General features: G+C 40.5%; 1 protein-coding gene across 8 annotated transcripts in view; it reads left to right on the top strand.

The window, feature by feature from the left end:
• Positions 1-16223, top strand: part of LOC134928326 (polyamine-modulated factor 1-binding protein 1-like) — an 817199-nt gene that overhangs the window by 509291 nt on the left and 291685 nt on the right. For 7 of the 8 annotated variants that reach the window (XR_010177892.1, XM_063923945.1, XM_063923946.1 and 4 more), the window contains exon 19: positions 12204-12350. The exons of the other annotated variant lie outside the window; for it this stretch is intronic. Coding sequence is in view for 6 of the 7 variants with exons in the window: in XM_063923945.1 (XP_063780015.1) it covers positions 12204-12350 (147 nt within the window). In the remaining variant the exon portion in view is untranslated. The remainder of the gene's footprint in view (positions 1-12203; positions 12351-16223) is intronic. 8 annotated transcript variants of the gene reach the window in all.

Here is a 16223-nt window from a genome sequence, read left to right as displayed (position 1 = left end):
ATCCTTGCTGTAGTCATGCTAAACAGCCTTTAAAGTCGCGCCATGCCGTGGCGGGACTCGTAGTGCCAAGCCTTTTTTTATTTTTTTGTATTCAATACCTGTCTGATCCTATCCGACAGAAAGGATCCGACAGGTCAGTATTCAATGCCGGGTCAAACCCGAGAGTTTGGCCCGGTCCTGACGATGGCAATCTGACTTTTTTTAAAGTCGGATTGACATTGTTGAAAACGGGGCTAAAACCTGTCGGGTTTTTCCGCGCTTCCGACAATACACGCGGATCGAGTGCATTCTGACAGCTTTCTGACAAGTCGGTAATTTTTGACTTGTCAGAAAAAACGGCCCCCTATTGAATAGGTCGGAACCCCTTCCGACCTAAACCAGTCGGAAGCTGCCGTCTTTCTGACAAGACAGCAGCTTCCGACAATTATTGAATACACCCCATAGACGCAAAGCGATGTGATAGGATGCACAAGCAGCTTCTGCTGATTAAAATTATATACAGCATGCTTATATTCTGTGTGTAATTGCGGCTACAGATGTGTCCCACTACATTGTTACTGCGTATAGCGGCTTTCTGTAGCGGGACTGTGATGCGTACAGGTCGTGACATGCCGCTGCATATGCATTGTAAGCCAGCTCCCATTAGAATAAATGGGCAGTGGGAGTATGCACACACACATTGCCAGTGGCTCCCATTCAAAAGACGGCATAGCGGAGTCTACACCTCACTATGCTGGGAGTTGTGTGTACTCCTCATAGCCGCCACATAAGAGGACACATCTGTATATAGCTCTGATTTCCTTTTCTTCTCAAGAATATAATAGCTTCATATTGTAGGTTAGGTACAATCAGGGAGATTGCTATACTCTTTAGTGAGTCAGGGAGATTGCTACTATTTCAGGAATCTCCCTGACAATCTGGTTTTTACCTTTTACTCAGTAATGAGCCTTGTGTCAGAATTAAGGTAATGTACAAGCCAGCGTGAAAATATATAATTAATTAATTAATTATTACAGTAACAACATCTCAGCATCCTGGAGTGATTTGAATTCCTATGGTGGACACTAAATATATTTATTCAAAATAAGTTAATACACTAAATGTACCCTGGATTATACTACTCCTATGATGGAAAACCATAAATAGTACACAGAATTTAAAAAATTCATTTAATATTTACAAAGACATTTTTAGGATAATATACAGTATAGTTTTTAAATTCTCTATTCTACAGGAGATAATTACTGACCTCTATTCAGTGTTTTTAGTTTTCCATCATAGGAGTAGTATACTGTACATTTGGAATTTACTTGTTGTTATTTATCATTAGTGAGATGCCGAGACACTGGCTGCAACAGAAACCAGTGCCGGCAAAGGATAAACTGTAAAGCAGTCGCTTATATAATAACTTTACTTTCGGCTTCAGAACCGGCTGAACTACTGCATGTGTCATCCCTGGATTTCTCAAATAAAAAAAAAAAACCATAAAAATGAAATATAAATTGTCGTCCATATGCTACAATGGCTGAGAGGCAATCAATTTGCCAGCTGTCTGGATCCCGGCGGTCAGGATACCGACGCCCAAATTCTGACAGCAGACAATGCCGCCAGCCAGAATCCCGGCACAACAGTATTATTTCCACTGGTGGGTGTCCATGACACCAATAGCGTGGGAATAGATACTGTGGCGAGTGCAGCTGGCAATCTGGCGGGCGGGATCTCTCTGTCGGGATACTGACAGTCGGGATTACTTACAGTAAGTATTCCCAATGGCCAGTGCCTTCTAAAGATGTGTCAGCTAATAGGGCGAGCTTGGTAAATGTGGCTTTTTAGTCTGTTTTTTACATGGCAGTAGCATCTCTTTCATATGCAGCAGAAAATATATTTCTGGGTGAAATAATGTACTAATGGATGACAATGATCATTTCCTTCTGCACATACTTTTTTGTTGGAAAGACCAGCTGTGTTTCGGTATGTAGATACTCCGCTAGATTGTTCTAAGTCCATCTAATTAAAGGAATTTATTCTTCCTGGTGTCTGAAATTTTTTTAATTTAAAATTGACGTAAAAGATTGATGTTATATGAACACCTGATACACTTGTTTCTGCTTTAAAACAAAAGGCAATTTATATTGTTTTCAACCAAAACATAATGTTTCTCTGACCTCCAATCTTTAATGAAAGTTGTGGCTCACATGCCCACAATTTACGTGACCAAATCAGAGTGGAATTATTTGATGTTGCTAAAATGTCTTGCGATGCTTGTAACATCTGTTTCTTTACGCTGTGTCACATTTTCTCTGCTTTTATATGTTCTCAAAAAGTATAGCATTTCATAAAGGCTAATAAAAAATGAGTTGGTCCCATGAGCGTGTTACTTTTAACTTTATCTAATAAAGGGTGTTGTACACAAAGAAAGTTTCCGTGCATTCTGGGAGATTTTTATTTGATACCTGCTGGAAAATATGAAATGCAACATCAACAGGGGATTGTTAATTTTCTCCAGCTTGATTCATGAATTTTTCATTCTATGGTACAATTGATCTTATAACTGCTGTATATGAATCATAAAGATTTACTGCTACTATGTTATTATTAATATGATTATTATTGTTGTTGTTGTTCTTTTTAAACATCTTTAGGCATTTAGCCCATACTGGCTCAAGTTCTAGTATGTTTTGTATTGGCCAAAAGGCAAAAGAGTTGACCTTGGACAAGTATTTATTTTATTACTTTCTAAGTACTGTCATGGGTGTGGATCATTGGGTCGACCAGAATGAGGTCGACCGTTAATAATTTGACCCCATGTGATCATGCAATAGGTCAACAAGGTCAGTAGCGCCACATGTAAAAGATAGACACTTGAAAAGGTTGACAGGTACAAAAGTTTGACACATTCAGTAAGTTGGCATGGAAATGGTCAACACAGAAAAGGGTGACACAATTTTTTGTGTTTTTTTGGGGTGTCATTTTCAAAGTTAAACCACATTTGACCCCAATTAGTGTATCGTTCTCCACGCTTCAGCAAGGTTCCTCGCTCTGCTACCACTGTGCTCGGCACAGGCTAGTCTTCCATATTGTAGAGCACGTGGATGATGAAACAGTTGAAAAAATCCCTCAAAACAACAACGAAAAAACATTGTGCCGACCATACATGTGTCAACCATTGTCATCTTGACAAATTAAAATTATCGACCTTTTGTAACTGTCACCGTAAGCACTGCTGACCTTTTACATGTTGATCTTTTGTACCTGTCTATCTAATACATGTCGACCATATGGTGTTGACCTATTAGCTGTCGGCCTACCATCTGGATCCCACTCTCATATAGTCATGTAGGGCCAAGGGCCATCAAGAGAGGAGAAAGCACGTGTGCGCTCTCCTACCTTGCCAGCAGAGCAACAGACTCTGGGAACTAAGGTCACTAGGAGACCCTAGCGTTGTCCCAGAGTCTAGTGCGCATGCACAGGTCTCCAGGAAAATAGTGTAGCGATCATTTTCCTGGCAATTTTCCTACTGCGCATGCACAAAATGTCAGGAATTTGACTGCTGGTGGTTTCCGCAGCGCATATACTGTACTCCTGGAACAACATAATTTTACAGCTTCTAATTTTAATAAACAAATGGGTCCAGATGTGCGGGTCCCTGGCAAATTTCGGATGTTTTTGTTAAAGCGGCAATCATGTACAAGGCAAAATCATGCATTGTACATGGCAAAATCATGCATTGTAAATGATTGGCGCTTTAAAAATGAAGTCCGGCCAACTCGGACTTCATTACATCCGGCCGCTGATATTTATAAATGTATATTCTCCAATAAATGATACATATTTTTCCTAGTGACATCATAACATCATCTTACTTTAGAACAATGGTTCTAAAAAAAAAAAATTCTGCCGAATGACATCCACTTACTGTACATGACACACAATTTTAAAGATATGTAAAATTAAGTGTAAATGAACCTTATTTTACTCAGTGGTTCGTTACTTAGCAACCAATCCCTCCTATTTCCGTAATCAGTGTAGTTTATCAACAGTACCTTAGGACTCCTTTCCTCTTCATTTCTTCTTAGTCTACCATCCTATTGAGTCTGTGGTTTCCTGGTCCTGGTTCCTGTCCGTGACAGACATCATGATACTAAGACATGTGCACTGCTGCGGCTGCTTGCCTGATCCCAGCTCCTTTTTCATGCTGCAGGAAGCTGGGGGAATGGATGGGACTTTTGGACCCTATAAATCACAGATATATTGGGGCAATGTCCTGATCCCCCGACGGCCGAGTAGGGAAATTGGGAATATTAAGAATGATTAAAAATTGCAATTCCCCAAAACCTGTAACGATAAATTAGAGTAGGGGGAGAGTGGGAAAGCACACTTACCTCTCCTTGCTCTGATTGGCAAACGTGAGACCTGGACTTATTTTTTTTGCCACCTCACCTTCATTGTTCATGCCAGGGATCAACCTGTGACATACTAAGGGGGAGATGTACTAAGCAGTGATAAGAGTTGAGGAATAAACCAATTGGAGATGTTACCCATGGCAACCAATCAGCTGCTCTGAATAATTTATATTATGCAAATTATAAATGCTATGTCAAAGATGATTGGATGCTATGGGCAACTTCTCCACTCTTTTCACTGCTTAGTACATCTCCCCCTAAGGTGTCGCAACACACAGTTTAAGAAGTGCTGCTTAAGAACACAGAACTTCTTCACTGTATACCAATTAAGCTAAAGTGTACATATATGGATTATCAATGATTCATTGGAGCGTTCAACCCGCCATTTTTACTTGTGCATCAAACATCATATGAATTTAAAAGCATTATGGAGCTCTGTTTCTCAGCTGTACAAGGCAGGAGAATTGCCCAGCGCGTGTCATGTGTTAGATACAAGTAATGCTTTTCCCCTTAGAAGACCTGGGTAGTGGCAAACAGTGATTAATAGCTGGCGTCAGAGTGCCAGTGTGGCATTGCCTTCTTTGTGGCATGTTGTCAAGAACGCAAATTAATCTAGAACGCCAATGTCATTGATGTAGAGCAGAGCTTTTACTCTCTGAACCCACTCCTCATCTTTAATATTAGGCATTCAGTTTATGCTAAAACATTGCTTTTATTCTGCATTGAATTATAGATCCCAAAATATGGCACCCACTACCTCCACATTTGCAGCAGAATCATTACTCTGACATAATATTATTTGTATCCAAAGTTACCAATTTAATTAGTTGTCCTAATAAGAATATCACAGTAACGTGTCTTCCAATAGGACACATTTTGCTCAGTATTAAAAGGTCTAAATTTGCTCTTTCAACTTGCTTCTCAGTTGTCATCTAGCTGTAAATTAACTGAACTTAAAATTTAAAAACACCTGTAAATTGAATAAATAAATAAATCCCAGGCCACTGCATTGGATCATACAATAAATGGATTATTGCATACTAGGAATATAGATCAGTAGAATTATAATTTTAAAAGTAGAGCAAGTCTGTGTAGCACAGTTGAAGTTGACATTGACGTTGTAGCTACAGTACCAGTGTTTTGTAACACGAGTGCTTTATATCTCCTAAATAACATGTATGCTCTCTATATTATAGGCCACTATTAGAAGAGTTTGTTCTGATGATGAAATATAAATATGTATTTTTGTCACATCCTGTACACTCTGCTGAAGCTGCTGTTTTTTTGGCTGAAGCAAATTTTGTCCATCCACCAGGACCGTCAATGTTACACTTTGTGACCATTGCTTTTACTACATATATATATATGATGGGAGCAGTTGTTGTTGCCAAGAGATCTGTCAGGTCTGGTACTGAGGGAGTGGCCACACCCTGCTGTGAATATAGAGCACCCCCTGCTAAAGTCACATACACCATCAAAGTGGACAGGACCACATCACCCTGGGGTATGGTTATTCCTCCCTGGCATACCCGGGCCACCCAGATAGGCCATAGTATTTAGGGACATAAGCATCAAACCAAGTGGAGAAGTTGCCCTTAATAACCAGTGAGCTTCTGACTTATGGGGCATATCCAGTTGAGCGTGACCATGTTTTTCCCATGATAAATGAAATTGTGTCTGGCTGCCAGGCAGAATATTAACTCTGGTCATGTCATTAGGGTTTACCGCAATTTTTTTTCTTGCAGCTTCAGAACATGTGCAAAGTCCATAAAAATATCGGGACATGGTTTAGAACAACTCCCCAACCCCCCCAACAATTATTAATCAGGCAATTAGAAGTTTTTAGCTTAATTAAGGTAATAATTGCGTGTCATTATTGGGGTGAAATTAAGTATATGGTGGTGCTGTATGGATTGGACAGGTATATGGGCTTGCTGTATGGATGGGAAAGGTATATGGGGGTGCTGTATGGATGGGACAAGTACATGGGGGTGCTGTATGGATGGGAAAGGTATATGGGGGTGCTGTATGGATGGGACAAGTACATGGGGGTGCTGTATGGATAGTATAGTTATATGTTTGTGCTGTATGGTTGGGACAGGTATAAGGGGGTGCTGTATGAATGGGACAGGTATATGGGTGTGCTGTATGGATGGGACAGGTATATGGGGGTGCTGTATGGATGGGACAGGTATATGGGGGTGCTGTATGGATGGGACAGGTATATGGGGGTGCTGTATGGATGGGACAAGTACATGGGGGTGCTGTATGGATAGGATAGTTATATGTTTGTGCTGTAATAATGGGACAGGCATAAGGGGGTGCTGTATGAATGGGACAGGTATATGGGTGTGCTGTATGGATGGGACAAGTGAATAGGGGTGCTGTATGGATGGGAAAAGTACTATATATGGGGGTGTTGTGTGATTGGGACAAATATATGGGGGTGCTGTATGGATGGGACAAGAATATGGCGGTACTGTATGAATGGGACAGGTATATGGGGTGCTGTACGCATGGGTCAGCTATATGAGGGTGCTGTAAGGATGGGACAGGTATATGCGGGTACTTTATCGATGGTACAGGTGTGTTCTAATATTTTTTTTTAAAGTAGCCTAAACATAACAGAGCATTTATTTGTTCTTAAGAACTGGAAAAATCAGCCATTTAAAAGATTTTAAAAGCCCCAGATATTTTTATTTTGTATTGTAAATTATATCTATAATGTTACCCAATATTAATCTGCCTGTTTTTTTAGGGAACAGGCTGATTTCCATTTTTTTTCCCCATTTACTGCATGTTTTTGCAGAAAAAAATAATCATGCCCAAATGTTTGCAGTTGGATGGTCTTGTTAAGTTTTTTCCAATTTAACAAATTCAGTATGCTCCTATAAGGTTATGTATTGAGCAACATATGGATGACTCCAACAGTAGAATAACAAACCTACTTACCGGTAGTTGTTGTCTAGAGTTTTTTTCTGCAGGTATTATACTAATGTTCTGTGTTTGCTCAGTATTTTACAGCTGTGGTATGATATGTCAACTGTCATAGGACCAGATTAAATTATATATACGGAAATTTACCTTGTTGGTTAAAAGGGTGGTAGCCTCCTGCTTTAATGCCTTGGGCTATTCAATTACAGCCTCTTTTCATTGCACGATAAATTACCCACTACCGTGTGTTAACCCATAGTATCTGCGATAAGCTATGGGTTAACACGTTTGCAGCACCCACAATCATGGCATTTAACGTGGATTTCTGTTCGAGCCTGACGATCTGCGTTAAGTGCAGCCTGCAGATTCTAATTGAATAGCCCCGGCAGATCAATTATCCTGCAGTAATTAACTGTGTCCAATTGAATCTGGTCCATAATGTCAACATTCCTTAGGTCCAACATGTAGAATTTGATGAAATGTTGACATTCTGAAAATGTTAATATGTTGCCTTTCGGCATTTTAACAATATTGACCTCATAACTGTTGACAAATGTGAACTAAATATTGACCTTATGACGACATACAGTATTTTACACCGTCCAGAAATGTTGTTCCTTCTGCCTCCCTGTCATGACTTTAAAAATGTAAAGTTTTAGTATATTCCTAAATCAGCAATTACATGCATTTTGTATAAAAGTAGGTTAAATTATTTGCAGCCTGTAATAGTTATTTCCATGGCGTGTGCCTCAAGGCTCACCAAACCCCATAAATCGGCTCTTCTTTTACTGATAATAAATAGGAGGAAGAATTTGCAGGAAAAAGGTCCCAAGTCGTCACATTATGAATTTCAGTCCTCTCAAGAGAGAGGGGGAAAAAAATCTATATTTTTGGGCTTCGTGCCATGGAAAGGTAAAAAGTATATCCATGTGTGCACTAAAAATAAATTGGAATGTTTTAAATCAATGGCAAAGTAGATGCATTTTCCTTGTTGTGCCAATACCTCTTGAAAAAAGATACTCGAATCTGCATGGCTTTTGATACCTGTCTAATAAAATGTGTGTAAATCTTTTTTTTCCCTTCCTAATACAGCCATAAAACATTTTCTTTTGTGCAAAGTAGTAAAGGAGCCTGCACCTGGTTTTAGCAGACAAAGAATTTTTTTTCCTTGTATAATGTAAAGGGTGAGTTGCAGCTAGATTTGCTACATCCGTGTTTTTCTTTTGTCATGTCTTACCTTGTACAAAATTGTAGTTGAAATGCATATAATAGCCTGTATGGGGGATGGACATCAATGCTCAATAGTGTTACCGCATCAACTTTTTTCTCATAATGGTAATTATTTTTTTTAACCAAATCATTTTGATGTGGTGGTTAGTTACCATGGCATGGAAAGTTTAGATAGCGAACGACCATCCATCATTCGATGGCTGGTTTCTGATGTCCATGTTTAGTCCGTATGAAAAGTAACAGAGGAAAAGTACCGCAACACACACACACACACACACTCAAATGACAGAACTGATCTAAAATACAGTTCGGCAATAATTATCTCTTAAGATACGTGTTGCTATACTGTGCGTGTGCCCCCTTGTACTTGATAAGCAAGCGTAAGTTACTACAGTAAAAACGTGTTTACATAATTGTAAACTAATTAGACATGGATGAATTCCCAGATGCTGTTGCAGGTATCCAGGGCTGTTTGTAGACAGTTTGACTCCCAGTGCGAACAGTAAAAAAATGTGCACCCCCACTACCCCCACTAGACATTCTAAAAATGTGCCCCCCGTAAACATTAAAAAAACAAACCTTGCTAAAACCTGTGTGCCCTCGCTAAAATGGACGTGGTCTTGCTGGAAAAGAGTACCTTAAACCCCCGTTTTTGACCCTGCAGCAACAGACCTTGGCAACCACAGGAAAGAAAACAATTCCACCATATTAAGCCCCAAACAGTAATGCCCCTTGCACCATATTATGTCCCCTGCACAATAATATGCCACACACCACAGTGCCCGTGATACATTATGCCCTACAGTAAGGCTTTTGAATACTTTTAAATTACCTGCTTGTTGTCAGGGATTTCATGCACTGTGTGTCATGCTCGTTACCAGGGGTGTTTAATGCTTGTTGCCAGTTGTTCCATGCTCATTGCCAGGGGTTTAATGCTCTGGCTCTGGGTGTCATGCTTGTTGCTCGTGCTCGTTACCAGGGGTGTGTAATGCTCGTTGCCAAGAATATATACAGTACTCATGGGCACCAGGTCATGAGTATCCAACTGATAGTAATGAAGTCATTAAGGTTGACGCTGTATTAGATCAAGTCATATGGCGCTGGTGCAAGAGGAGATACTAATAATGACAGTTTCAGTTGCTGGTGTAAAATGAAGCAGTATGGTCTTTTACTTGTTCACGCTTCTATGCTCACGTGAAGGGGCCTATGGATTCTCACATTTGCATAAGGTAGTAAATTAGGCTCTGCGGCTACCAGAACTACAGCTACTTTGCGTGACTCAGAATTGGCCCTACTATCTGGCAATGATCCTCCTTCTTCCCCCAAAAAATAAAAAACAGAAAGAAGCCTACCATTAATAAATGTAAGATATATATATATTGTACTGGGAAAAGGTTTTAGGCAGGTGTAGAAAAATTATATCTAAGTATGAACGCTTTCAAAAATAGAAGTATTAATAGTTTATTGTTATTAAATAACAAAATTCAGAGTGAATGAACAGAAGAGAAATCTAACTCAAATCAATTTGGTGTATCCACCCTTTGCCTTCAACACAGCATCAGTTCTTCTAGGTACACCTGCACACAGTTCTAAAGTGTTAACACCTCCACTGTCGAAAACATTCTTACTTTGCAGCATTTTTTCCACATTTCTATACATACTCTGTATATGTATGTATATATATATATATATATATATATATATATATATATATATATATATATAATGGGGGGAGGGGGGAATGAGTAGTATTGCCTCTGCAATGTTTTTTTTATGATGAGCTGCTGCATTCTTACATCAGCCTTTAACTGGATAGAAAAAAATATTGACATCAGTGTTTTTTACAATCAGTCATATAATTTACCTGAAATGTAAACCATATGTGTTAGTGTGCTGCCCGTACTGTCATATCAATCTTGCAGCCATATGCATGTGGGATTGAACTTTGTTTTTCTATGCACTAGAGTCATACAATAGCTCTATGAAAAAGTCATATGTCTCTCAAGTCATATGTCTCTCAAATGTTGCCATGATTACCCACATAATGTCTTTTGTTGTACTCGTATTTTCTCCTATTTTGTATTGATAATGTTTCATAAACAAAACATTCATGTTTGCAAAGACAGAACTACTTTCTTTCCTTCTGTGCAATAACCTTGGCTGATTTATGGCAGAGTCCTTGTCCTAGATAATTGGTGATGCAAGTAAACATAGAAGTGACAAGCAGAGTTAGAGGTTGCTTCTGTGACTATGCAGTTGGGTTGGCATCAGTTTGACTTTTAGATAATGTAAATGAATTTTTTGTTAAAAACAAAATACAATGTACTTATTATTGAATAGTTATATTATTAATATTATTATTGCTTTTTTATATTATATTTATTTATTTTTTTCATTTTTTTTCTTTACAAATGAGGATGACCCCGAGCGAGTACATGCAAGTATGGGGTTAGATGGGCCTTACCCATCTCTGGATTTATAATGTTTATGCAGTGCAAGGTGTTTATTGTCTGGTGACCAGAATTATTAATGTACAGATTGAAGGGGCGGCCTGCTTGTTCTCAGTTCTGAAAGACTTATTCCTGAGAGCATTGAGATGATTTTCTGATAGTGTCGCTGGTCCGGATTCAAATAGATGCAATAACTTACCACAGCAGGAAAGGGCGGTAGGCTCGGGCTTTAATGGCCAAGACTGTTCAATTGCAGCCCCTTTTACTTGTGCGGCAACTTACCCGCTCATTCAGACCCGATCGCACGCTAGCTTTTTTTGCAGCGGTGTGATCGGGTCTGAACTGCGCATGCGTATGCACCGCAATGCGCAGGTGCGTCGGCCGCCAGCAAAGGGCATCGTTGGACAGCCACGGATTTTACGAAGAAAGCGATCGCATCAGCGATTGCAAGAAGATTGACAGGAAGAGGCCGTTTGTCGGTGTCCACTGACTGTCTTTAAGGAGTGTCCGGGAGAATGCAGGCGTGCCCAGCCGTTCGTAAGGAGGGTCTCTGATGTCAGCATCGGTCCGAATTGTCGCAGCAGCTGAGTAAGTCCTGGGCTGTGCAGAGACTGCACAAACTTTTGTTCTCTGCACATCCATTCTCACCCCTGCACAGCGATTACCCCCTTTGCCCTGTAGGCCGCGATCCTGGTCGCAGCAGTGCAAAAAACACCTGCTTGCGACAAGGTCTGAATTAGGCCCAACATTCATTAGCTGTACTTGCCTACTCTCCCGGAATGCCCCGCACCACCTGACTATGATGAAGCCACACCCCCTATTTGGTCGCACTGTCTGCTCCCTACCAGTGGGTTCAGCCAGAAAGTCGGCAAGTGTGATGTTGACCCATAGAATCTGAGATAAGTTTGCTACACCCGCGATAAGGGCAAGTCATTCAGATTTCTGTCCGAGCCTCCCTCTGGATCGAACATAAATCTGTGTTAAGTCCACACTGCGTGCTAGTCTGATTGACTAGCCCCAGCAGATAAATTAGCTTGCGGTAATTAACTGCGGTTAATTGAATCTGGCACCATTTGTGAGTTGGGTAGAGATATATATGTAGGCAGGTGCTGTAGGTTTGTCTTACAATTTTTCCTGCTGTCTATGAATAGGTTTCTAATTCCTCTGGTTTTTACTTTTCCAATAGATACATAAGCAAGAAGAAACTGTTTTGGAGGTGACAGATAAATTATCCCAAAGTGTTGATGTCGCTGGCAGTACAGATGAGAAGATGACTGTACATGAAAGTGAATATTCAGAGCTCACTGAGAAATTAAAACTCAGCTTTTATGAGGTAATAACATGATATTATACCTATGGTTCCTTACCGACTCAGAAGCCAGACCCATGGTGTTAGCTGTAGTCTGTGAGGTTCCTTCACCAACTGTAACATACATCGCTTATACCACTTTATGGCACTTCAGTGGCAAAGAGACTGAAGTAAAATTGGGTGCACCTCTGGTCTCAAAACCTTTTTTTTGTAATTTAATCTTATTACTAGTAGGTAGGGTTTGGCAGTGGGTCAGAATATGTCGCACCAGGTATATGTAGGTGACTGTGGACAAATACATGTACAGTAGGTTTGAACATGCGTTTCTATCTTGCTCATGCAGCCAGAAACCACAGGTCAGAAGTGCAGAGTTTGAATGTCAGAATCGGAGCAGTAAATGCCTTACGTTCATTTTCTTCCCTGATTAGATTCAGAGCAAGATCTGAATAACCAAACATCCTTTAATCATGCTGAATTAGGAACTTTCCAGATTAGACTTTCTCAGATCAGATTGAGGCAACATTTCTGGCTTGTTGCTGGACTCTGGCACCAGGGGCTCAGGACCCAAATCTGATTTTATCACAACTATAGCTATGATAAAATGTCAAACGCCAAAGATCTTGTTACACTCAACAAATGTAGAAAAGATTTATGTTTGGTTATCTTTTAAATGTGATCTTATCTGTACTGTGTAAAGGCCCATATAGACGGGCCGATGCGGGAGAGATGTGTGCTGAGCGAACCGCTCAGCACACATCTCTCCCGCCGCTCAGCACAGCGCAATCTGTGCTGAGCGTGCGGGGGGGAGACGGGGGGGGGGGGGCGCTCATTTCACCCAGCGGGTGAAGTGAGCGACCCGCTAGATTGGCCTGCATGCAGGCCAATCTAGCAGCAGCGATAGCGATGCGCGGGGCTGCGCATCGCTATCGCTGTTAGGGCTACACACGGAGCGATCTTGCTTAAAATCTAAGCAATCTAGTCAGATTGCTTAGATTATCGCTCCGTGTGTACCCACCTTAAGATTGATATAATTAGGTAGCAGTCATATAAATACAGTATACTGTATACATGGTCGAGTCTCGTTATTATGACCACCTCCTACATTTGACGTCGGCAGCCCGTAGCCCATGAAGTACGTCACATGTCGTGTGCTGGCTTGGTGGATATATATCATATGTGCGATAGGCCGTCTGCGCACATATCACTCGTGGGTGTGGTTCATCAAATCGACAGTGTCTAGGTCGACAATGTTTAGGTCGACCACTATAGGTCGACAGTCACTAGGTCGACATGGATGGAAGGTCGACAGGGTTTCTAGGTCGACATGTGCTAGGTCGACAGGTCTAAAGGTCGACATGAGTATTTTATTTTTTATTTTTTTGGGTGTCGTTTTCTTCGTAGAGTGACCGGGATCCCAAATTAGTTCACCGCGTCCCCTCGCATGGCTCGCTTCGCTCGCCATGCTTCGGGCATGGTGCCTTCGCTCCGCTACCGCTTTGCTCGGCACACTTTACCGTTCCAATCGTAGTTCACGTGGATCGTTAAGTATGAAAAAATCCATAAAAAAAAAAAAAATCTGAAAAACTCATGTCGACCTTTAGACCTGTCGACCTAGCACATGTCGACCTAGAAACCCTGTCGACCTTCCATCCATGTCGACCTAGTGACTCTCGACCTATAGTGGTCGACCTAAACATTGTCGACCTGGACACTGTCAATCTTCAGACCGGATCCCATCACTCGTTGCTGTCATGGGTAATGGGCGATTTATCCGAGTTGCAGAAAGGGATGATTATCACCTTTCGGGCCAAGGGTGCCAGTTTGTGAACTGTTCGCGTGCTGCTGTGGTGAAGGTTTATCGTGACTGGACAAATGGCACCATTGCGAATAACTAACCTGGAAACAGCTGCGCACCCTATGCCATTGATGTGAGAGGTGAATGCCGGCTATGAAGGTGCATGAGGGCTGACCGACACGCTACTCTGGAGTAGCTCATCGTTAAAATAAACCTGGGTGCTACCAGACGTTTATTTAAAGAGACCGTTCAGCCCATCTAGCTGCTGTCTGTGCTGCACACGGTGGTTACTCTGGCTATTAGTTGGTGGTCATACTAATGTGACTCAACCGTGTATTATACAGGTTGAGTATCCGATATCCAAAATGCTTGGGACCAGAAGTTTTTGGGATATCAGATTTTTCCGTATTTTGGAATAATTGCATACCATAATGAGATATCATGGTGATGGAACCCAAGTCTAAGCACAGAATGCATTTATGTTTCATATACACCTTATAGACACAGCCTGAAGGTCATTTTAGCCAATATTGTTTATAACTTTGTGCATTAAACAAATTGTGTGTACATACACACAATTAATTTATGTTTCATATACACCTTATACACACAGCCTGAAAGTGATTTAATACAATATTTTAATAACTTTGTGTATTAAACAAAATTTGTGTACATTAATCCATCAGAAAACAAAGGTTTCACTATATCAGTCTCACTCCAAAAATTCTGTATTTCGGAATATTCCGTATTTCGGAATATTTGGATATGGGATACTCAACCTGTATAGTAAATATATATTGGTCCCATCTAATGTGTATATAGTTACAGGTATCCAGTTGCTTCCATTCTGCAAGATTATTTTCTTTGATACAGATTAGATTTTTAGTGTAATGCTGCTCTCCATTATATTGTTGTTTCCAGTAAATACAATGTCTGTATAAGCAAAACAGAAACAGAATGCACTTGATAAGAGTCTAATGAATTATTATAGGTTAATGGATAAGATGTCTATCACACCAACCCTACTAGCTCCTTATCAGTTCAGCATTAATATGTGCCACAGCAGAGGGTGCTGGAAAACAGCAATGCATTCAATAGTACGCTGACTTCATTATAGTTATTTCTAGACTTTGGTTGTCAATATTTGGTTTTAATAATATTTTAAAGATATTGCAATGTCAAATAATACATTACATTTCTAGAGCTAAGAATACAGCAATTTAGGGCCATGCATACACATACACGTGCACCTTAGATATAGCCGCAGGATATTTTGAGAAAGCAAAATATTGTTGCATCTGCCAAATAGTATTCTTATGAATTAATCTTTAGGCGACATCAGCGGTGATTCAAGAGAGGATTGGGACATGTGAAAGCTCCATGTAGACCCCCTCCTCTCCTGCCGGCATATGCGATGAGTAGACTTTGACAGTGTACCAGAGTCTACTGCGCCAAGCTACATTAAATAGCACTGGTGCCATATTTGCTGGTGATTTCTGTGGTGCCTCGATGGAAAGGTAAGTATAGTCTTTGGTACAGAGTGTGTGGTGAGGATCATGTGCAGCGGACTCCACCGATGGGTGACGTACACATGGGCATTACAAGTCAAGTGCTCTAGGTTACACATTTTACCGAGAGATTTGTTGACCAACCTCACTTTTCCTAGCTGGCACTATTATGAAATTGTGAGAGAAGACGACAATCTCAAACTCTGTTCTCACAAAAGGGCATGCAGTAAATGGTTTTGTCTCTGTGTTTCCATGTTCCCTTCTACTGCTGCATATGCCTCACGATATTTACAAAAATGATATTAAAAGTATTTTGGTTGCTACAGATGTGTCCTCTCTTATCATTGCTGCAGTCCTTCTAGTCGCGCCAAGTTGTGAGCGTATTTACTAACACCAGGGGGTACATTTACTAACATTCGTAATTTCCGAAAATAGGTCAAAGTTCAATCACGAATGACATCGACAGTGTAAAACTGCAACTTTTTGAATTTATTACGATGGATTTACTAAGCTGTCGTATTCGTGTTTTTCTTTTCTTCCGATGTCGATGTCATTCGTTTTTTTTTACCTAATTTTACGGCAGTGATTAGCAAA

This window comes from Pseudophryne corroboree, chromosome 5 (genome assembly GCF_028390025.1).
Source record: "Pseudophryne corroboree isolate aPseCor3 chromosome 5, aPseCor3.hap2, whole genome shotgun sequence".
Classification (NCBI taxonomy): Eukaryota; Metazoa; Chordata; class Amphibia; order Anura; family Myobatrachidae; genus Pseudophryne; species Pseudophryne corroboree.
The sequence above is the reverse complement of the archived record's forward strand: the minus strand, read 5'-3'. Positions and strand labels throughout refer to the sequence as shown.